Source organism: Pterocles gutturalis, unplaced genomic scaffold (genome assembly GCF_000699245.1).
Source record: "Pterocles gutturalis isolate BGI_N339 unplaced genomic scaffold, ASM69924v1 scaffold24511, whole genome shotgun sequence".
NCBI classification, from domain to species: Eukaryota; Metazoa; Chordata; class Aves; order Pterocliformes; family Pteroclidae; genus Pterocles; species Pterocles gutturalis.
This window is the reverse complement of record NW_010106180.1, coordinates 38,194-61,658: the sequence shown is the minus strand read 5'-3', so window position 1 is coordinate 61,658 and position 23,465 is coordinate 38,194. Positions and strand designations below refer to the sequence as shown.

General features: G+C 38.5%; 1 protein-coding gene across 1 annotated transcript in view; it reads left to right on the top strand.

Moving 5' to 3' along the window:
- Nucleotides 1–23,465, top strand: part of MTHFD1L (methylenetetrahydrofolate dehydrogenase (NADP+ dependent) 1-like) — a gene marked incomplete at both ends in the record, with an annotated part of 87,392 nt that overhangs the window by 27,302 nt on the left and 36,625 nt on the right. The window contains 7 exons of the mRNA XM_010087706.1: nucleotides 8,143–8,279; nucleotides 9,541–9,587; nucleotides 10,493–10,600; nucleotides 11,481–11,555; nucleotides 14,918–15,020; nucleotides 18,231–18,307; nucleotides 21,893–22,033. Of these exons, the coding sequence (XP_010086008.1) occupies nucleotides 8,143–8,279; nucleotides 9,541–9,587; nucleotides 10,493–10,600; nucleotides 11,481–11,555; nucleotides 14,918–15,020; nucleotides 18,231–18,307; nucleotides 21,893–22,033 (688 nt within the window). The remainder of the gene's footprint in view (nucleotides 1–8,142; nucleotides 8,280–9,540; nucleotides 9,588–10,492; nucleotides 10,601–11,480; nucleotides 11,556–14,917; nucleotides 15,021–18,230; nucleotides 18,308–21,892; nucleotides 22,034–23,465) is intronic.

The following is a 23,465-nucleotide window of genomic DNA, read 5'->3' as shown; positions in this document are numbered from 1 at the left end:
GAATTATGTGCTTGTCTTCTGAAGAGCTACAGGGTTTTTCTGCATTCAGTGACACAACATTTTTTCATTCATCTGGTTTGCTAAGTGGAAACTTCTCTTTGTGAACAAATGTGAAGGTTTTCATTAATATTTAAATTACGATATGTTCCCTATATTCTGAATTAATCTATATCATTGCTTCCTTGTAAGTAAAACCAATCAGGTTTAAAGTATAGCTCTAGGCTGATCCAGAAGGAGAAGGCTGTTCCCAACTGCCTTGATCTACTAATTCCTCAGTCAGGGTAGTGTTTTGCGAACTGTTTGCTTTCCTGCCTTCCTGTGGGGACAGCCTGGATTTCTTAGTGCTGTTTGAGATGGTGCCGCTGTAGACTGAGAGAGCTGGTGTTACAAAGCTGAAGCAGGCGAGTTCTGAAGCTGTCTTCAAAGCTGTGTGATAGAACTGCAATGCATAAAGATGTTCCTGGAGGACGTTGGAGCAGTTGTTTGAGAGAAGGAAGCATAGTAGCTGGCTGAGCCTGGTTTCCTTCAATAGAGTTTTATTTTGTGTTTTGCTGCTTTGGAGAAAGAAAAGCAGATTCAGCTGGCTGAGTTTGAAGAAATTTGCTGCCATGTACTTTAAGGCTTTTGCTGTGAACTGCATCAGTTGGGTGCCATGCTGCAGGCAGGGCCAGCCTTCTCTAGCAGCAGAGCCTCCCAGAGCAGAGGTTATTTGAAAAGGTTTGGAGGCGTAAGATGACATGATGCAAAGCCCCATTCAGGTGGATTTTAGTTGTGTGAGATAGTGTACACCAGTGGTTACGTTTCTTCACACTGCTTTGGCTCCCAGTCTTCTTCAAAGAGGTATCTCCAGCAATTGTCTGAATGCTGTTTTGTTGGCACAGAGGGAAGTGTATATACACGTGGAAGAAAAGGGGAAGTTTTGACTAGCAAGTTGAAAAGCTGACAACAAATAGAAATTGTATCTTCTTAAGTTTATATAACACATAACTGAACCGTGTTTCACAAACAAATGGCTGGATTTGGTACCTACACAACTTGATTACGCAATGTGTTGCTATTTCTAACTTCTCTGAAGTCATTGCATGTTGTGGGGTCAGTACGAAACCACATCTGCTGCACTAGGAGTGCCTGGGCAAGGCGGGTACAATAGTGGGAACGTTGTCTTCTGAGAGAGTTCAAAGTTTGACTTTGAAATATTGTACATATTTTATATATATATATATAATTTGTGTTTATATGTTCTTGTTTGCTGAACTGATTGTAGCAATGATTTTAAGAAAAGTGGGGAACTGCATCTGGTGGGGAAATGTTCAGTACAATGAAAACTGAATACCACTCAGGTGTGGAAATCAGGGAGTAACATAATATCCTCAGTTGCCTTCTTCATTCTCTCCCTGCCAAGGCAAGGTCAACCAAAACCTGCTGTTTGGATTGTTATGTTTGTTCACAATACCAAAGATATTTAGAAATTCTTTTAGAAGGATGCAGTATAGTTCTTCACAGTAAGTTTTCAGTGCTTTAGAGGAAATATTTAAGATATATGCTTCCACTTCAGGGTATTTGGTTTGATGGATATATTTATTACATATGTGAACTTCTCATGTGTGACGGGAGTGAAAAGTGTGTGTATTCAACAAGCTGCAAAATCTCTCCATCCACGATGTGGACAGTGACGTTTGTGCCTGTAATGCCACAATTGGATTTTAAACGTTTCATGACATCTAGCAATTACAAATATTTGCTGCAAATGCTCTGCTAGTTTGTTCATGATGTGCTAGAGCCCCAACTTGTCCTGAATAGCAATATGCAACCAAACGTACATTTTTATCTCTAAAGATAGCTCTATTTATGACTGGCAAGTTGTCTTTGCACTTTCTGAATGCATGCAGGTACGCCTAAATGCCTCATGCAATACATACTTTGTATGCTGAAAAATTGCAGTTTGATTAACAGATTGTGTCACCCAAAAGTAGGGTGAAGACTTAATTGCTTCAGAAGTTTCCCATTTTCTTCCATGGAGAGCATTCTTTACACTTTTTTTCATTCCCATGTCTTTTGTCTGTGTGTGTGACTTTTTACAGGACTCCTGTTAAGACACTTTGGGGTCAGAGCCACAAATCATTATGGAGTAATTAGCTCTTGGGTGTCAACTGCCTGCATACAGGCTGTTAGTGTGCTAAGAAGAAATTAATATTGCAGGATATGTTAACTCAGACTGCCTTCCGTTCACTGCAGGCTGAGAGCGTGTAAATGAACGAAGCTTGTGCATGACCTACTAGCTAAGTTTAGTGCCCTGGGTTAATTAATAGTGCATTCAAGCATGTCGATAGCATATTCATAAACACTATACAGAACAACATTCTAAAATTTGTTAGACTCTGTGCATGTGTTATAGCATTTTGTTTTTAAATGCTCCAGTGCTTTGGCTTTTACCCATTAATTCTGGAAACTTGTTCGCTTCAAAAATGCAAGCTGAGGAATAATAGGATGTGGAAAAATGATGAAATATAATGCTGCTTTTAGTAAGAACTGTGTTGGATTTTGAATGCTGGAAAATTTAAAATCAGCACTTTTCACCTAACATTAATAGATTATTTTGTGATGAACTACCTTTTTAGTAAGATAAAAATGGGGCTAAAGAAATACTAACTGAATGCTTGTACAAGTTGTATGATGGTAAATGGGTTGTATGATCTTAGGGACAGAATTTTCAGATTTAGAATTGCATTTTACTTTTAATGGGTGTGTATTGGATTGCGTTTCTGTTTACTGTATTTCTTGGGCCACAAGGTGCTTAAAAGAAAAATTGTAGACAAAAAAAAAAAAAAAAAAAAAAAAAAACAAAAAACAAAAAAAAGAAGGAAAAAGACAAGGAAGAATAAGCAGGGAAAATACCACTGTGTTGATGCACTGAAACATCTGACAGGCCAAAGCAAAGTCAGTTGGTCATGTATTCGTCATGTCATTGCACAGCTCCTGATTGGGATTGTCTTGGATGGGTCTTCATTGGCTTTGGAGAATTTGTAGTTGTGGATTCTTCAGTCTGTTGTTGGATTTGTTCAGTCATTTTAGCCTCGCAGTGATCACTGTGCTTTCATTTCTGGAAGCTCCAGTCTGATTTAGAGGATGCCACTGCAATGTTGTCATAATCTCACCTCGATGAAGTGACAGGAATTGCAACACATCTGTGCTCAGAAATAAATTTCTGATGGTTGTAATCTTGGATGGGAGATGTAAGTAGGTGAGGCTGTCATTTATGGGAACTCAATTGCCTGTGCCCTCTGTAGCTAGGCTTTGCAGGTTTCCATGTGGATCACAGGCATGGCGAACTCATTAAAATCTTGGAAATTGCTGATACTGATGAGTTGGGGATAGGAAATTTGAAAGAGGAGAATTGTCACATAGCCAGTAAAGTTCTTGCTGGAGTCACCACGGCTGGGGTAGCTGTGAGGAGGTTACAGCTGGTGCAGTGTCTCATCTCACTGTTTGTTTATTTTCTCTTTGGGAGACCTCATGTAGCTTTCCCACAGAAACAGCTCCACTGAAAGCTAATGTGATGTATAACAAACAAACTAAAAGCCTGCATATTCTTATCTTTGCTTTGGAAAGCCTTCCCTCTTTATGTATATCAATGTTATGGAAAACTTATTTTGCCAAGGAGCTGGTGACTGCTTGGTAGGTGGCAAAGAAAGAAGCTTCAGGGAGGAAAACGATTGTGGGGTTTCTGTGTTTAGATTGCAAACATATTAAAGAAATTTGAAGAATAATGCAAATGAGGGTAAAAGTCTCTTGAAGTTCACCAAAATTTACTGTATGTTAAATGAGGGCTTTTTCTTCTAGATTTGCATAAGGTCAAATCACAGCATTGTACAATTGAGCTAAAGTTAGCCATTGCCAGTTGTAATTTTATACTCATGCGAGCGAGTGACCTAAGTTGTAAGAGTGTAGGCTCAGTAGTGTAGCCAGCGAAAACATCTCAATGTCCACAAAACAGCTTAAGTGGATTATTTTATTTATAAAAGCTGATCAAATTAGGACAGGTACAAAAGGGAAAATACGTAAAATAAGCTTTCTAAGGAAATTATTGGAATAGAAATTTATTTTAATGTCAGGCACTTTTTTTTTTTTAAAACTAATATTTAAAATTGAGGTTCTGGTAACTATTCAAACTATGAAATAACTGTTTTGCTCTTAAGGTTTACCCTGTAATCTCCAGGCTCTTACTGAGCCTCTGAGAATCAAAGGTGTCCTGCCAGGGTGTCTCATGTAAGTTGGGAAGTTGAGTATAGGTAAGTATATTGTCCAGACCAGTCTGGCTTCGCTGAATAGTGTGATTTGCAGAGTCCTCATGTTTTGCTAATTCTGTTAGGTGAAAAGAGACTGAAAAGTGGGGTTTCTGGTTTTGACTTCTCAGAGGTTTGTGCCTATTCCTACCTGCTGCAGTGGAAGAGGTTTCTTGGGAGAGTGTCACCCAAGCGCTGTAGACCATTTATGGAAGTCTGGTTCCATCACAGCTGCCTTTAGACATTTCGAGCCTTTAGATATTCATCTGAATAACTCTAGTTCCAGGAAAACTAAGGATCACAGGGTTTCTAAGAAGGGAGGGAACAGATTAAAATGAACAAAGCCATCTGAGGAACACATTGAAAGTGTTGGCTGTTAAAGCCAAGCAGATTTGATGAAGTCAAGGTCCTGTCTGCAAACCATTTACTGCTGCAAACCAGTGTGTCCTTGCAGGAGTACACTGGTGAAAATAAGCTTGCTCCAGTTCATTTGTACCCCCACTTTGGTGGAGGCTGGTTCTCCCAGTGCCACATTCTCAGCAGGGATGTGGCTGGCACAGAGTATCAATGTACTGGAAATTCAGCAGAGGCAAGATCTGTTCCGCCCAGTTTGATCAATGAGCAATGGTATGTTTCTCTTTTTGTTTCCTGGAAAAAGGTCTTTCTCATAGAAAATTCCCAGTGCTTTCTGGCTCCTTTTACATAGTCATTTTAGAATAGGCCAGCCCGGTTACCAGAGCATTTTAGTAATGTGACACTTGATCATGTGTATCTTCTGTGACAAGTAGATACTATTCTTTATGCAACTACCAACATGCCTTCTGGTTCTGGATTTGTCAATATCTTCTGTGACAAGTAGATACTATTCTTCATGCAACTACCAACGTGCCTTCTGGTTCTGGATTTGTCAGTTCCAATTTCCTTTCCTTTACTGAATAGTACGCTGCATCTTTGATTTTGCTTGTTTCAGGAGAGTTGTAAAGAGTCCCCGTGCTGCTGTGCATGCCAGGTAGCCTTCTGCCATGTGTTGAGCTACACTTGAGTAAATAACTTAGTGGTAGTGTCTCTGAATTCTCTTGAATGTAAATTTCATGTGTCTGATGTTCAAAAAATAGAGGTAACCACCAACAGGAAGCACTGCAAATACAAGTTGTTCCATTAGCCATGCAGCTGTCGTGTGCAATGGGTTTTTGGGGTTTGTGGGAAATCCTTTACTGGTACTTTCCCCTAAACTCTTATAGGTATCTTTTTTGTAGCAGAATAGTTTGCTTTTTGTTTTGTTTGTGTATTTTATTGTTGTTGTTCTTTTTTAAACAGCTAATAGCTTAAAGAGTTTTTATCTTGTTAAGTCTTTGAATGAGTGCAGTAATGCCTCAAGATTATTCATATATTCTTTAAGTCTGGCTTTAATGCACAGGAGTAAGAGGATCAGGTAAATGAGATTAGGGCAATAGACAAAAGTGAATGAGACAGCAGGAGAACAAGGGGCAAGGAGAAACCATGCTAATCATTATTTGAATGGGTTTTGAGCAACCAGTGTTAGAACAGTAGTCAGGAGGGTGAAACTGGTAGTGAAAGTGAGTTAACTGGCTGTGGTGCTAATAGTGGTGGGAAAAATGGAATCTATCATTGTAGCAGCAGTAAAACGGGGAGGACTCTCTGCATTGATAATGTAGAGATTAAAAAGTATCCATTCTTCTAGGAGCTGCAAACATGAAAGTGAAAGAAATGAAGTAGCGTTCTGTGCTCCTGCAGTAGATCAGAAGCAAATAAGAAGGCATAGTAAGGATAAAAATATGACAGGCACCAAAACTGCTTTTGAGAGTAAATAAAATGGATTCTTCTCAGGGTGTGCTCTAAATCTCCCACCTTTTGTTGGTTCTACATAGATAATTTGCTAAAAATCTGTGAATTCCCTTTTAAGTCAAGGGAGTGTGGTTTGAGGAAAGCAGGATGATGAAATAGTCTGGATAGAAACTTATTGACCATGCTTTAGAATCTGATGTTCGGCAAACATGATGTTATAAACATAGGGAAAAATGCCTAAAACCAAATGCCCAAATTAAGTAACCCATGTGTTACATGGTCATGTAAGAGTAGTTCAAAGCTATCAGCAGACAAAATACTATATCTGAAGAGTCTCAGTTCAGGGAATCTCATTGATTTCACTGGAACTTGAGTTAAAATATTACTTTTCTGTATAGGAAAATCATAGAACGGTATGGAAGTTGTTAATTTGGCTTGCCTCCTATTGCCTAAATTTTTCCACACGTATCTATCAAAGACTTATTTTTTTAACAAAAATCCCAGGATTGGATCATGATGATGATGATATAAAAGATAGATTTGTGACAAGTTAATGTTTTTCATATGTTTACATTTTGTGGGACAAAGAAAGGCTTTCGTCAGTCTGAACTAACTGAACTCAGCTGAATCTTAAAGGCAAGGAAACAACAGAGATGTCTCCTTGCATTTGACAATTTTACTAATGTTTTTATGCCATTTGAGTTGTGATCTGAAGATAGCAATGTCTTGGAGATATTACTACTTGGGAAAGGAAGTGTTTCTAGTGAGCGAGATGTTTTAGCTCAAGTTTTGAAGAGGTCATAGGGTAAGGGTTCCTCTTTGACTAGGATGCATGTGCATGCTTGTATTTCTGTGGGAATGAACATTACTTCTTAATGTCAACTTCACTAAGGTACTTACTTCTCTGCAGGTAGTGAAGGCAAGCAAAGATACAAATGTTTACACTTTGCCAAAAAGTAGAACCTGTGTGAGAGTGGTGTAAGTGGAAGAAGGACCGGGGCTTTCTTTTGCCAGTCGGAAAGAGAAATGCTGTGCCTCAAATGAATCATTTGAAATGCATTTTGGAGACATGAGGTGTGTTCATATTCTAAGGAAGAAAAAAAGAAAACAGAAAAAATTCCCAACACCCTCACGCTTTTAACATGGATCATAAATAAGTGTTCTGACCTTGAAAGTAGGGAGGTCATCACTTAAACTGAGGTGTCTCATTCCCAGAAGGCTGATGAAATTTTCTGCTTGCAAAATTACAGCTGTCATTGTCCCTTCATTAAAGGGACAAAAATAGAGTTTTTGAGTGCAAGTTAGAGTGTCTGATTTAAGATTGGATGTCTTTCTGAAATTTTCCTGGTTCAGTCATTGTCTAGATGTAGGAGTTGTAGCATGAGGTTTTTGAGATTTTGTATGGGAGGTTGGACTGTGGTTGTAATTGTCTCTCATCACCCTTAAATCTGCAAAAATATCATGAAACATAAGTGTAAAATAAATCATGTTTGGTTGAATATAGTGACTTTTCTGTCCTGTTTTATTTAAAAAGCAGTTGATCTGTCATTGTTGAAGGTTTTGATGATGTGGAAGCTGGAGGGGGATAGTTGAGCTCTACAAACAAAAGTTTTGGTTATTTAATTTAAAATATTCTATTATTTCATTCGAAGTTTGAGCAGTGGGAATAAAACATCTCACGCATTACTAGAGAAAAGTATGAATACATGCTCAGAGTATCTTGATGGATGGTTTGTTAATGAAACTGGTAAGACTTTTGTGCTGTAATAAAAATGTCTAAATTCAATATGTTCTTTTTAGAACTTTTGCCAAAATAATCTTCTTTTTTTCTGCTATCATAGTAAATTGCTTAAATAGAAGACACATGTATATTAGCATTCCAGCTTGAGCTAGGGGCTAACATTGTGGCAGTATTTTTGTGGTGATAAAGTAATGTTATTGAAATTTGCTGTACAAATATTCTTCATTGAAATCAAAAGCTGTAAGTTCTGATATCCTTAGCCAGGCTGACATCAGCAAAGAATTTGATTAATCTTTTTTCTTGTTTTGCTAGAATAACCCCTACACCCCTAGGAGAGGGGAAGAGCACAGTCACAATTGGTCTTGTTCAGGCACTTACTGCACACCTTAACATTAATTCCTTTGCTTGTCTGAGACAACCTTCCCAAGGACCTACTTTTGGAGTTAAAGGTACATTATATTTGCAGACTCTATGACCTCTTTCAGATTAAAAGGAAATACTGCTCTGCTCTTTTGTATGCTTTTTTTTTTCCAATTCCTTAGTTACTTCACTGACAGTGGATTGTCTGAATGGTAGCGTATTGGATTTTTTTGATAAGTATATAACTAATAGATAAAGGTTTCTTGCACATGTCTTCCTATGCAAGGTTCATATCTATGTTCATGTACTGAATGTGTATTGATAATGTAGATAAAGCCCAAACATAATGAAAGGCATGGGGGTATGTTAGGATATGTTAGCCAGGAGGAGTTTTGTGCAAGTACATACCCTTCCAGCCACTCCTCTGCTTGGAGACTCTCTGAAGATGTCTCTAAATGTTGCTGCTTAATTCTTCCCTGAGAAGGAGTCCTAAATCCACACATATTGATTGGAAATATCCGAGCTAAGGAGGCTGGCGTTTAGGTGTATGGTTCAGCTGTGTCTGCATCATACATTACTCTAGGTCATCTAGGTCTGGACCTCTTCTTGTTCTGAGCTGTCGAACCTAATTGTGGGCTGCTGCCTTTTTGCCTAGAGAGCCTTTAAGAGCCAGCCAGAGTTCAAGCCTGTCTTCAATGCTGCTAGGAAGTAATGCAATCTTTTTTTTTTTTTTTTGCCATTTCTCAGCTGAGATTGGTGCCTAACTGGGCAAGCACTCCTCATCTGCTCTACTTTGCTTTGCTGAAGTTTAAGTTAACAAGTTTGATTTCAGCTGGAAGGCTCCTGGTGCTTGGTGCTTCTCAGCCAAGACTGGCGCACGTGAGTGCTTTAATCCCTCCACTCAGCTTGTGCGTAGGCTGCAGTGAACTCTTTTGCCCGTACCCTGAGAGGCAGTGGGGAAGGAGTGCTCAGGCAAGGGTGTGAAGGTTTCATTCAGAAACAGTGCTTACTCATGACTGCTACGTCTTTTCACCCAACAGCTGCATGCGCATGACTGTGTCCTAAATCTGGGCAAGAGCAGAGGGTAGCCCTTATGTAGCCAAAGTCTGGGCCAGCCATCCTGTGTAGGCTTTCATGTCAGACCAGGAATTCCCTTTTTACTGCCTGCTAAAGAATGCCAGCAAGGTTTAAGGAAATTCTGTTTATTTGGTTGCATCATTCATCCCCTAATAGAAATGAAAATGCTGAGAAGTGTGTCATCAATGCTGTGTGTTTCACTTTGTGTGTTTAAGCATGTTCTTTTTTCAAAGCTCGGGTGAGTCTGATGTGACCATATGCTTTCCTGTGCAGGTGGAGCAGCTGGTGGTGGATATGCTCAAGTGATTCCCATGGAGGAGGTGAGATGGGGGTGGGGGACGGCAATTCCCTGTCCCTCTGGGAAGGGTGGGCAGGCCGAGGGTAGTGGCTGCAGCACTTGGTTGGTGGCAGTGGTCTTCCTGGAGAATTGAGGTGGTCCCGGCCATCTCCACGTGCCTACTGTGTGACATGGAAGGGCTGCGAGTGGGAGTGCAAAAACATTATTGCACAGATACTATACATGTTTGTAGCATCTTGGCTGTTCTTCAGATGCTTCCTGAGAAGAAAGCCCCCTACCCACACGTAATGTACAAGACAAAGAGCTGGCTACTGCTAATTTTTTCCTTTTATATCCACATCTATTGCAAAAGACAATGAGAAAGCATTACTTTTCTTGTGGAGTAGAAAAAGGCAGGGAGGCCTGGGGCTGGTGGGTTGAGGAAATTTATTTTTCAAATGTAAATTTAATATTTCTTTTTAGCAGAAGTTACTGAGTAGCAAAACAAACTTGGTTTTAGCCAGGCTGATCCTCCTGTGGGTAGTGTGAGAGATGGCCAGAATACTGTGGAAGGGTGAATTCTCCCATGGCTAGCAGAAAGCTGGCATACACCAATTAGTAAATACTGACAGTAAACTGATTTAGTATTAATGATGTGGAACCGTAGCCCTGGGCTTTTCATTCTTGGATCATTTAGGAAAGAATAAAGACATTTGTGGCTTTGTTTGGCTAAACTAAGGGTAGTTTACCATGTACTCGCTGAAAACAAGTCCTTCATATGGCTCGCTGTGTTTTCAGCCTGATAATATTTAATCTGCACTGATAGGTGACTAATCAGAGCTGCAGCCTCAAGGAGATAGCAACGATTGTTGCTCCTAATCTGTCTGAGATTAATAAACTGAGTTAAATTGTTTGTTATTAAAAGATTTTTTTGTTTTCACCTCCTAGTTCAATCTTCATTTGACTGGAGATATTCATGCTATAACTGCTGCAAATAATTTGCTGGCTGCTGCTATTGATGCTAGGATCTTGCATGAGAACACTCAGTCTGATAAGGTGGGGGTTATTTTCTGATATCCACATGACGTTTTTTCTTTTCTATTTGTCAATAAACTGCATTTAAAAGCAAAATAAGTTGATTATCTTTTTATATTTTCAATGTGTGAACAGAAACTATTGCTGAAACCATTCTATGTTCTGCTGGGAAATTTTGCTCGTAGAATATATTTTTCTGACAAATACCTATCATAAGGTAGCCTTTAATATAAGGTTCTTATGCCCAGAACATTGTCAGCTATTTCAGACTTTCTCTATATATAATCTTATTCTTTTTAATAATTTAAAATTGAATAATTTTAAAGTTAAAAATTACACTTCTGATGTATAGTTGCATATGATGTACCTTTAAAAGAAGGGGTTGTGAGGAAAATAAACTAAATGCTTTTCCCTCCACTAAATCTGTTGTGACCTTAGCACAAATGCTAACTTGAGTCTTTAAAGGGAAGGGAGAAAGTAAAGGAAGAAGTCTTGTTTTTTGGCTACAGTGTTAAAACTGAGCAGAGTTGTCATATCCCCTTTACTTGTTATGACACAAATGTGCATTTAGGCTGGTTTGCTAATGGTAGTTATAGTTTGAATAGTTTAGACCTTGGTCAAAGTTCTAAAGGGTTCCAATTTCAAAAATACTACATATTTTTTTGGTGAAACATAGAAACACAGTAAATTTGGTAATTGGATTTAGGCCGTTAAATGGTAGCGATTGCTCAAAAGCCTCTCAGAGTTGTTTTTTAAATCACAAAGCACGTAAGTCCTCAATTTATGTGTCTGGGAAATTCTTACTGAAATTACTCTGAATAAAATAAAAACATTAGCTTTTTATTTAACTAGTTACTGGTTGTAACTTTTCTTTCATTAACTTCTCATTTGTTTCTTCTAGGGTTTGTATAATAGACTGGTTCCAGTGGTTAATGGCGCGAGAGGATTTTCTGCTATTCAGCTTGCCCGTCTGAGAGTAAGTTGTTAATGTAGTCTCTCCTCAATTATAGTATCTCTTCATAAAACGTACTCTCTTATGCAACTTGTTTTAAATTATTTGGTGTATGGGACTGAGTTTGTATAAACCTCCCTCATGAATCAAGTCCAGACTTTTTTCTGAAAGCATCGTACTTGAAGTAATAGGATCTGGGTTTGATATTATTTTCATAACTAACATTTTTGCTATTATTTTCTCCTGAAATAAACCAATAATGTTTTTAAATACTGTGTCTTTCTTGACGAAATATTAGAGTTTTTAAAATAGTTTCCCTATTATAGTAAAGTCATGTTTGAAAGCTCACATTCTTTGGTTTTGCAATATTTTCTGCTTTTGAAAGTTCTTTATAGCATATACTTCTGGGGTTTTATTGATGTTAATTTGACAGTGTTCTTCCTTCAAGGGTTAGAAGTACATTTGTGTGCATAATGTATTTTTGCATCTCATGATGGTTCCTGAATGCTTCCAGAAGAGCTTCCTGTGCAATTCAGATATGAATACTGTATCTGGATTGGAGGCTGCTATTATAAATAAGTAGAGAGCAACGTAGTCCACTAGCATAGGGGAAGGAGAATAGGAACCCCTTGAATACAACCCTTTAGAATGGCTTCAGTCTTTTGCATCCTGTTCCATGTTTATTGTTGACTTTTGACTTCAGAGTCACCAAATGGCAATGGATAGCTGCCAAGTGCGCGCTTGGAATTGGGGGGTGGAAAGGAGGATAGAGCTAATACCAACTTCTGTTCAGGGAAAAAAAAAAATTCTCATAACATTTTAAGTTTTTGTGCTGCCATTTGCATGCCAAGTAAACTCAAATGTGGATGATGCCTGCTTAACTCTGTGGCAGACTGGATCTCACAGAATTTTCCATCAGATTTTTTAAGTATTTTCATAGAATCATAGGATGGTTTAGGTTGAAGGGACCTTCATAGAATCATCACAGAATCATCAAGGTTGGAAAAGACCTCAAGGATCATCAAGTCCAACCATCAACCCAACACCACCTAACTCACTAAACCATGTCCCGAAGCACCACATCTACACGTTTCTTGAACACCTCCAGGGATGGTGACTCCACCACTTCCCTGGGCAGCCTGTCCCAATGCCTGATCACTCTTTCAGTGAAGAAATTTTTTCCTAGTATCTAGCCTAAACCTCCCCTGGCGCAATTTGAGGCCATTTCCTGTTGTCCTATCACTTGTTACTTCAGAGAAGAGGCCAGCACTTAAACTCCATCTAGTTCCAACCCCCCTGCCATGGGCAAGGACACCCTCCACTAGCCCAGGTTGCTCAAAGCCTCATCCAACCTGGCCTTGAACACCTCATCTAAGGTGGTTTGTCCTTGTTTACATTGTGTGTAGAGTAATGGGTAGGGGAGGAGGGGGGAGTATTTCATTTGTTCATGACATACCAACTATCTCTGCAGCTGAAATGGATTTCTGTCTCTTCACATGAGCTGCAACTCAGTAAAAAAAGTTTGACTTTATAACATTCAAATACATGTATTGTAATTTCCAGTAAAATTGAATTATTTTGATGTGAATTATTTTTAGTAAAATTGTTCCTTATACCTAAAAAAAAAAAATCAAATGTAAAAAAAAAAAAATCTTCATGGTATAGGGTTACACTTTTTTTCAGAAGAGGATTATTAAGATTGAAACTCCTCCCTTATGCGTGTGGTTAGGACTTGTAGTTGCCAAAAAAGTCATGCATGTTTTTTTTCAAACTCCTTATCTAACATCAGGAGCTACCTTTCTCCTTCCCCTGCTCCTCAGCTTTTTTCCCTTTTCCCCAGTAGTTATTAGCCTGAGACCTCCTTACTCCTTACCTTACCTCTGCTCTTTAACTGCTTCTGTCCCAGTCTTTTCTTTGTCTCCTTTGCCATGTCAGCTCTGTGTCTTACTTACTTCCATCTGCATCCCAATCAGTCAGCTTTTTTCTTGCTGCTTAGATCCAGTATAGACATTGTTGAGACCCTGGGAGGGAAAGGCTGCTTCCTTTGCAGTTCCAGTGCCCAGCACTCCTTGAAGCAATTGAAAGATATAAAAATGACTGAAAATTTTGCTGTCAAACCTCAGTGGAAAAATGCTCTGGGAAAAATGCTCTGGAAAAATGTATCTGGGCAAATGCCTGCTACACCAAACAGGAGGGATGAGCACTGAACTCTGGCTTGCCATCCCCCAGTAGAGATGCAAGTGGGATACTGCGCCTTTCTCATTGTACCTATTTTCATAAAATTTGCCAGAAACTGTCTCCTAACTGTGTCAAATTGTGTTAAAATTGGCCAACAGATCAGAAAAATATTAATACATAACTGGCAGTTGACTACATAAGCCTTTCTTCATTAAAACTGGGGTGAAAAATCTTAGGGCACCAAGTATCGAAACCTGCAAGCTGTTCTCAGCTTTTTGCCCTTCTCAGTACAGTGGGAAATGCCCCAGTGCCTGCATCTAGATTTGAAAGCATCCCTTGCAGACTGAGAGAGCAGTCCTCAAAAAGGAACATCACGAAAACAGTTCTAATACTCTCAGGAGGATGTCCCCAGCTTTCTAGAAATAACTGTTGGTTTAGATAGGGAAGTAACTATGGTAGCTCTTTGAGTATTTTTAGACTTTAGATTTGGTTTATTTTTAGTCCTGAAGTGTAAGCGTATTGGTTAATTCACTGTGGAATGCTTTCTGATTCCAGAGAAAATTAAGATTTATTTTTTTTTAAGACTACAGTTCTTAAACACAGTTTTCTGATCTATCTTTATGTAGATTCACCTAAAAAAAGATTTGATGTTGCTGAAACAGTGAATCTGTAAAAGCCAGGAGGTATTGGCTCATTCATTATATGTGACTGAGTTTATGGACGATTAGCTCTTAAAGTAGAAGTTTTTATTTCAGTCAGAGATGATTGGCACAGGACAACACATGGGTCTTTCAAAGATTTCCGTAAACTAGAGCAAGTAATTAATTACCTTGTTAGTAACTGATAACATTGAATTTTCTCTTTGGTTTACATTAAGAATTTATTCTGTGTAAGAAAGAGATTGTTAGCCTATGCGTATTTCTCCTTTTTTGTTTAATTTCTCCATCTATATTTGCCCCTATTTTAGTTACAGGTGGTTTCCTATGTGTTGTGGTTTTTTGTTTGTTTGTTTGTTTTGGGTTGGTTGGTAGTTTTTTTTTTTGTTTGTTTGTTTTTTTGGTTTTTTTTTTTTTTTTTTAACATGGTTTTGGTCCTGGCATGCTTCTTCCAAAATGCTTGTTGAAAGTGGGGGTGATAAACCACAGCAGCTGTACCTTTTAAAGCAAAAAAGCCACTTCATTGCATTTCTTTAACTTGTTCTTGCGTAGAGGCTGGGAATAAACAAGACTGATCCTGGGACTTTAACGGAAGAGGAGATCAGCAAATTTGCACGCCTTGATATAGACCCATCTACCATAACATGGCAAAGAGGTATGCAGTCAGAACGCCTCACTTCAGCTTGGATTTAATCATAACTTTTTTTCCTAATTTGCTTAATTTTACCTGAATCAGAGCTGTTTCTTCTGTATGACTGTTGGAACAGCGCATTTGCGAGTGGGAAATAGGGGTGCATAACAAATTTGTGTGCTCTAAACTTGGTTAAATATCTGCAGTAACTCAAGAGACTTGCTGATCTTCTGAAGGATAGGTTGCTCTGAGAGTTTAAGTACATCCCTGTCTCTCTCGCATTAGATAATACATCTTAAAACATATGAAAGTAGCTTTTCTGTGCATTTTATGAATCTTATCCGTTCTTTTCTTAACTGTGTCTATTATGGTTTTAGATTACTTATACTTACTCTACTTGATTTTGGTCCTTCAACCTTTTCAGCTCAGCAGCCTGGATAGCTCAGAGACTAAATATGCCTCAGTGATTATGTGATTTTTTTAAAGTGTCTTGAGTTGTTTGCTTTGTTAGGAAGAAGAAGTGAAATATGTGGTATGGTTTCAACTATGTATGCCAAGCAAACCAACATCCACTCTCACACCCTTAGACAACTCCCGTGTGCATTTTCCAGTTTCAGTGCTAGGTTAAATTTCAGTGTTTACCTCAACTTCTGTATCTCTTTTTTTAAGCAAGCAAACTCTGCATAAATTTTGAGCAAAATTCCATTGGACTTTATTTTTTTCCCAAGTTCTCAAACACCAAAGTTATTAGTTCAGAATCATTGTTAAATGGAATGTATTGTGGCCGTGCTTTACTGTGCCCTTTGTGCGCATGTCATCTCAGACTTCAGATATTTTTCTCAAGATAATACTGGGGGATGTGGCATAAGATGTTTTTTATTAGTCACACTGTGTCTGCATGGAAGAGACCTGTATTAGGATGAAAGAATAATAGAAATATTTAGTATAATGTGACTCATTGTTTTTATCAACATGGTTGGGGAGGATGCAACATTGCTCAACTGCTGTTAACCTCAAGTGAGTTGTTTAATTCATCTCAAACAACGTTAGTGCAATTTTTATTCCACACAACTCTATATGGTATAGATATCTCAAACATTTCATTAAAAAATGTTTTTAGGATTGTTTCAGATAACTTGGAAAATGTTTTATTTGGGACTGTTTCTGCAATCTGTAAGTCTGTGAAGCTTGTTATGTATCAGGGAATTTGTAGGACAGAAGAGAAAGCTATCAGACTGTCTTAAAAAATAATTTTTGTCAGGACCTGTTTCACTAGAAATGTCACAGGCTTAAAGTTTATTGTCATCTTATGCTAACTTGAACAGGTACAACTACTTATTGTTCCCCTGGTATTCAGATCCTGTTTATATCTCTAGAGGATAAGGAAGTAGATACATTAAATCTAACACTTGGTTGAACCTTAACTTTCCTGAAACGTTTACTTTGGGTAAGGAAGAAGGAAAATCTGGAGAAGGAAAAATTGCTTTTGTGGCAAAACCAGTTCTTTCTTATTTTACTACTTCTAAGGGCAGCTAGTGGAATCTTCCTGAACAAACAAATTCTGACTGTGGTAAGAAAGCCAGTGTGTCCCAATGACCAGAAAGAGTTGCAGGGGCAGTTATAATTTCATGATAAGGGTGTTCAGGTTATGTGTTTTCACTAGGAAGAGACAGATAAAAAGCAGCCCGCTGGCTGTGCAGGCTGGTGGGAAGGCCAGTTCCAGCTTTCAGCAGAGCCTGGGTGGGCAGGTAAGACACTGAGGTCTGCTTAAGGCTTCTTGTGAGACTGAGCTTTCTAAGAGGAGAAGGGGTAAGTTTGTGCTTGAGAAATAAGATCAGCTTACCATATGGCTTCACGGTGGCATATGGTACCACAGCTTGTTATGAGGCTACTGCTTCCATGTACTGGGCTCCGTTCTGCAATTTCTGCCAGTACTGCAGTTTTTTAGAGTATGACTGTATATAAATAGAAGCCAAAAATGAATTAACCAAATCTGTGTTGCACCATCCCTTACATGGAATTCCTAAGGAAATCAGGTGTCTGAATACCATGTAGTGGGAAGAAGGCATGTCTGGTATTTACAACAGCCCCATGAGAAATACCCAAGAAGGGAAAGTGGCTTAAATCTTGCTTTTCTCCCAGCTTGCTCACAACCCTGAATTGGGGTTGTGTAGGACAGAGATTCAAAGTGAGGAGGTGATTTCACTTGCCTTCAGAATCTCTGGAGATTCTTTCATTCTCTGCCACTAAATGAACAGGGGTCAGATTTACATCTACCAGAAGATTGACTTGATTGCCAAGCTACAGGCTGAACTGATCAAGAGTGCCTTCCACTCTTTTAGGGTTGGTGTAAATTTAAACATCTGTAGGGCTAAAGAGCCTCTAAGAAAGCGGAAGCCTATTTTTGTGTTCTGTAGGGATTGCCATTCCTGAGAAGGAGAGGTCTTGGTTTGGTCTTGTTTTCTAACAAACAGAAACATCCTCCTAATATTTCTTCCTAAGAAACATCCTGATCAGTTCTCAGAAGATGAGAGAGGTTTTTGATTATTCTGAGTATTGCCTTTCAGTTCGTACAAAAGCATGTTTGAACTTGAGTGGTGGTCCGTGCAGAATCGGAGAACTTGGCTTGCGATGATTGTTAGTGAAGTTAGCAATTCCACAGGATGGTTTGGACATGCCCTTGCAATACCAAGAGTGTTTCCAGGTTAGAAATACAATTGTCTGAAATTGAAGTTGTGCTAAATAGCAGATGGTCGGTCTTGGCAGTTGAAAAAAATCTTCCTTTGAATGCTGTGCAGCTGAATGTGGAGTTAGTTACTGTGATGTACAAGAAAGTCTGGAATAACCAATCTGACAACATAATCATCCTTTAAAAGAGAAACAGACCAAGTTTAACCTACATCATGCAGTCTTAAATTCAATTCTTAACAAGTCTGCGATGAAGCAAGTGGTTTGAGGTAGGTCTGAGGTGCATTGTACCTATTAAGACAGGTTTTTCTTATGTAGGTAAAATATTAATTTATACATTAGAATGTTAAGAATCTGTTATCTTCAAATACTGTTCAGAGGAATTGTATCTGAGTTATTTCAACCTGTCATCTAATGGTATCAGCTAGAAGGGAGAAACCAAGTCAGTAGCTGAATCTTACATGTATAACAACAGGGATGGCTGTAAAAACATCCAGATCCTTGAGTCCTTGTTAACGTGTTTCTTTTGCTGTTCCCTTATTTCAGTGGTGGATACAAATGACAGATTCCTGCGCAAAATAACAGTTGGGCAGGCAAATACAGAGAAAGGATTTGTCCGTCAGGTATGTAGAAGCAGTTCATATATCTCATTCTCAACAGAATTTGCTTTAGAGGCTGAGAGATGTTTCTGCAATTCTTTCAGCATACTTCTTTGAATAGCAATGCTAACGTCTGTTGCTGTTGTATAGTGTTCTTGCAGTGAGACTGATTTTGTTAATGACTGAGCCTGATGTTTCAGAAACAGAAATCAATGAATATTGCACACTGTGTTGAAAGCACTTGAAAAAAATTACACGTTAGGGGTTCAACGTTGTTGTCCTATTCATATAAAAGTTGCCCTTAGGCCCTCATAATATTATGGTCTGTGATTTTTCTTGCTTTTTTTAAGTCCCTCAAACTATCTATGTAGTATTTGTGTAATATAAATTACATTTAAGTGTCGTGTTAAAAAACTAGGGAGAAAGGAGAGTCACGTGTTGTTGGACCCATTGGTGAGGACTTAAAATGACCATTAGCTTTTTATTCAGTTTTTATTTCCCTCTCATGCATCTCAGCTTTGGGATTTAAACTGTAAGAACTTTGGGCATCTGTTTAATTTTCATATGTGGCCTTGAAGGGACAGCTTAGAAAATGAGCATGTGTGTACTTTTCAGCAGTGTGAAAAGCTAACCTACATTACTGTGTGAGAGCTTCTGCAAGTTTATTAAAGAATTTACCGGTAAATTGAAAGCCAGACTTTTCCAACACTATCTGAACAAGTGTTCCTGGTGTTGTGTGGGTAAATCCATTTCTGAAACTATGTAGTGTGGAACAGCAATTCCAGGTGGAAGAAACTCATTGTGGTGATGTGAAGTTGCTCCTAATTCGATGAAGATATGGTAATCTAACACTCTGGATCATGACATTCATAAGGTTCTGGCTCTTTCGAGGTGAAGTAAATAGCTATTGTGGTAGAGATAAGGCTTTTATTCGTTTTGGAAATCCTGTCTTTAATTTTTCTTTATCATTTCAGACCTCTTCTAGGCTTTGTGCCTAAAAAAAGAGACCAAAAAATAGTGCTAATGTTTTTGCTCAATTCAGCAGGTGAAACAGTCAAGCTGGAGAGAAGAACTTGAGAGAGAAATTAGAGAATTGTAGAATGGTTTGGGTTGGAAGGGACCTTAGAGATCATCTAGTTTCAGCCCTCCTGCTGTGGGCAGGGACACCTTCCACTAGAGGTGCTTGCTTGTTTTGGTTTTGAACACACAAGGTAGAGACTTTTCTGTCTATAACTTCAGAAAACACAGTATTAGCTAATACTTATCTGTGATAATGGGCTGGAACTAAAAAAATTTCTACTTGTTACGAGTTTCTTCAACACTTGAGATATTCTTCTGTGTTTAGATTTGTTTCAGTGGCTCAGTGTGATTATTAGCTTTGAGCCATGTTATGACAGCCTTATTGTGCAGCATTTTACCACTGTAATTGTGCTCCTGAGTTAAATATGGGATGTTTTATTATGGAGTACTAGTTGTCATGTGTCTGTGAAGTGTTGCTTCTGTACTGTTTTGACTAAAATGACCCTGATGCATTCAGTTTTGATGTGTTGGACTGCCGCATATCCATTCACATTTTAATGTGGACTTGGTGACTTGAGAAATAGAGAACAGTTAGGAAAACTCATTTCAGAGCCTAGCCGGAGATCCAGAGAAAACAGGACTTCATAGTTAACAGATGCATTTTATAAATATTTTGAGTGATGTACTAGCACTCTTAAAATCAATGACACCTGTGTAAAATGGCAGAGCACAGCAGGCGCAAAAGTCTGCATTTTAATGAACAGGGATGCTGTGGTTTCTAAAGAGTATTACATGACTGATGCCCTTGATCCTGCAATTGAATCCATGTGGGTGGATCCTTTCATCGGTAGAGAACTGACTTACAGCTTAGGCCTCTGTCAGCACTTCATAGGTGTATAAAGGTTATTAGAGTTAAAATAGCACCTGCTACCACGGTCTTTTGTGCCTGTTTTTTCAATTAAATACTGTGTCACTCTTTGAGCATCTTCTTAGGATTGTTTTTCGTGGCTTTTTGGGTTTATATAGAAACACTTATAATACATGCTTTTTTTTTTTTTTTATTCCAGTATGTGGGTTGGGCGTAGGTTTCTCAGTCTTATTTCTTGTCTTAGATATGCTGCAATGACTTTGCGGAGATATTCTTAACTTCAGAAAAGATAGTAGCATCCATGTCATCACAGCACGAACAGTGTTTACTGTGTACCCAGCTATTCTGTTATGTATAGAACTGCTTCCAAGGAATACAGAAAACTTACTTTGTAACTTATTTCGTTTGAATCTCTATGCTGAAAATCTCAGTTACAGGATTACTTTTTTTTTTTTTTTTCCTGTGGCATATATCTCCTGGCTGTGCCCAGTGCAGAAGAGTACTCGGGTGTCTTCAGAAGTTTTGACTAACACAGAGGTACAGAGAGGTCAGCCTGACTAGGGCTGCTCTGGGCTGTAGGTGTCAAGACAGAACCTGGAAACAAGAACATAGGTTAAAAAAAAGGCAGAAGCTGTTCAAGTACTAGGCAAATGGATAGGAATAGTAAAAGCTATATGTTGAACAATTCTCCGTGTGCTTCTTAAAAACAGGCAAAGCTCTTGATTAGAACAGATTCTGCTGGTACTAGTCAGTATGGAATACATCTGGTAGAGGTCTGACATAGAAACAGTCCTGGGGTCTTTTTTCACATAGATAGCAGTGGGCTGTCAATTACTAAATTTTTTGTAGAGACTTTAATTGCTGGGAAGTGAGAGATTGCTAATGAAGCTGTGATTTTTGTTCACCTCACACATTGCATTCCTATCACATTAGTGACTTTGCCTTTCTTCTCTGTTTACGTTCTGACAGCATGTGGCCTGGGCTTTCTGAATAGTAAATTAGTACAAATACTGCTAATGTGTACTGCAAGCTCTTAAAGAAAAGGAAAGACCATAGCTTATGTTGTGCTGAAATACTAAGTTATATGAATGTATGACTACAAGAGCAATAGAATTGATGCCACATATAGTTCTTGAGTTTTTTTAACTTATATATTTGTTCATTTAAAAAAAAAGGGGGGGGGGGGGATGGAGATATATTTTACACTATCATAGGTCAAACACAAGACCTAGAAGCATAGACTCTAAATTTTGAGTTTATGTAAAAAAAGAATGATCAAATGTAACAGGAATGTTTTGAAACCAGAATAAAAAACTTTCAGAGAACATTACAAGAAAAAAAAAAAAAAAAACCCAACCACAATGTTGTGCTCACGCCAGTAAAGCTCAAAACACATCTGGTGATTTTCTTTTTTACCACAGAAAAAAAATCTTAGTCCTTCAGGGAGCTTCTGCGAAGGATAATGTGAGCCAAGGGGCTAAGCACTCTGCAAGACTGGTCCCCAAGTAAATGAAGTATAATGGAGAACATTAATGAGGGACTATAAACAAAGTGTTTGAAGTTACTCTAGTCTGAGTAATCTCTAAAGCTGTGGGTTACAATTTAGAACTTGTTTGAATTCCGGTGTGAAATCTGTCTTTCCTGAGTGTATTCCTGATGATTCACTTTGAGTGTTTGACCTGACTTTGATTTGGTTCATGATTCTCATTTCTGTTTTACAGGCTCGGTTTGATATTGCTGTTGCAAGTGAAATTATGGCCATCCTGGCACTTACCACCAGCCTGCAAGACATGAAGGAGAGGCTGGGGAAAATGGTGGTGGCCAATGACAAGAAAGGAGAACCAGTAACAGCAGAGGATTTGGTATGTTCAGTGCTGTGGACCTGTGAATAACCTTTGATGTGTTTTGTTTTGCCTCTTGAAGCATTAGAAAGGCAGGTGCATGCCAAGGATTTTGCTTTGAAAAGCACAGTCAGATATCGAAGATCAATTTCTGGGCCAAAACTTGCTCACAATGAGAACAAGATGTAGAACTCATTTCTCCAACTCTCTGGTAACATCTGGTTCGGAAGTCTCTGGTCTCCGTAATGTGCTTGGATAGTTTTTTGCAATTCTTAAGGCAAACAAATTTGATGCTGGAGGGAGTCAGAGTATGGGCTCCTATTTGAGAGAGCTGGTAATGTTTGCTACTGTACTTGTAAAGTGTACTCAGGTGTTACAGTACTTATAACACTAAATCAGACTGGAAACAAGCTATTCTTAATTCATAGGTTGCTGACCATGCTTGGGACAGGGTTATCTCTTTACATCATTAAGACTTTTTCTTCCTTCCCTTCTTTAGTTCCTGTTTCCTCCCTGCCTACTTGAGCTTCTGAAAGAAGTCAATATGTTCCTCCTTTATATCAAATTTTAGCCTTTATAGCTGGGCTGTGAGTCGGTAAACAGTAGCTGGAAGCTCACACATGTTTGTGTATGGCAGATTCTGGTGCAGCCAGAAGCTGCCAGTTAACCCTTGCAGTCCAACTGTATGCCAGGAGTAGGCTCACTGTGATGGGCACTTGTTTACTGTAACATTACATTACTTGAATTCTGAAGCCTAATTACTAAATTAAGTTCATATATTGCAGATTGACAGCACACCCTAAATACAATAAATATAATAATGCTTTGCTTTTATGCTTTTTTATCATCCAAAAATATCCTTGAAGGAACTGTGATATGTCTTGGAGCCGTGCTTTCATGCCACCCTACTGGCATGACTGCCTATATCACACAGGCTATGTGTGTTCTTTCCTGTTTGTCCTTTTTATGTGGACATCTGCACAGACTTACTTCGTTTTTAGAATGAACAAAGGAACCGGTATCCTGCCTTGTCAGCAAAGATAACAAATCCACAAGCCAGGAATACCTTCACAGCCTTAGTGGACTCCAGTTTAATAAGGAAATGAAAATGTAATATCTAGCTTTCCTTGATTTAAAATTGAAATTAAGATAAGGGTACCAAAATTTCTAAATACAGTCATCATTAAAATTCAAAGCAAATCAACTCCTCCCACTTATACAGGAGGTGTGAAGAACTACATTTAATATTCTAGCTGTTGAAGTTTTCCTTTTCAATTGCATAACTTTGCCTTGGCCAAATGGAGGGGGGAAGGGAGTAAGTTACCTTATAACACATATGCAAAAACTTTAAAGTAATTCAGTGTCAGAATTAAAACTACATTTGAAATACAAAATTTTAATCTTGATGCTACTTTTGTATGAAAGTGCTTTAATGTATTAATACTGCAAAATA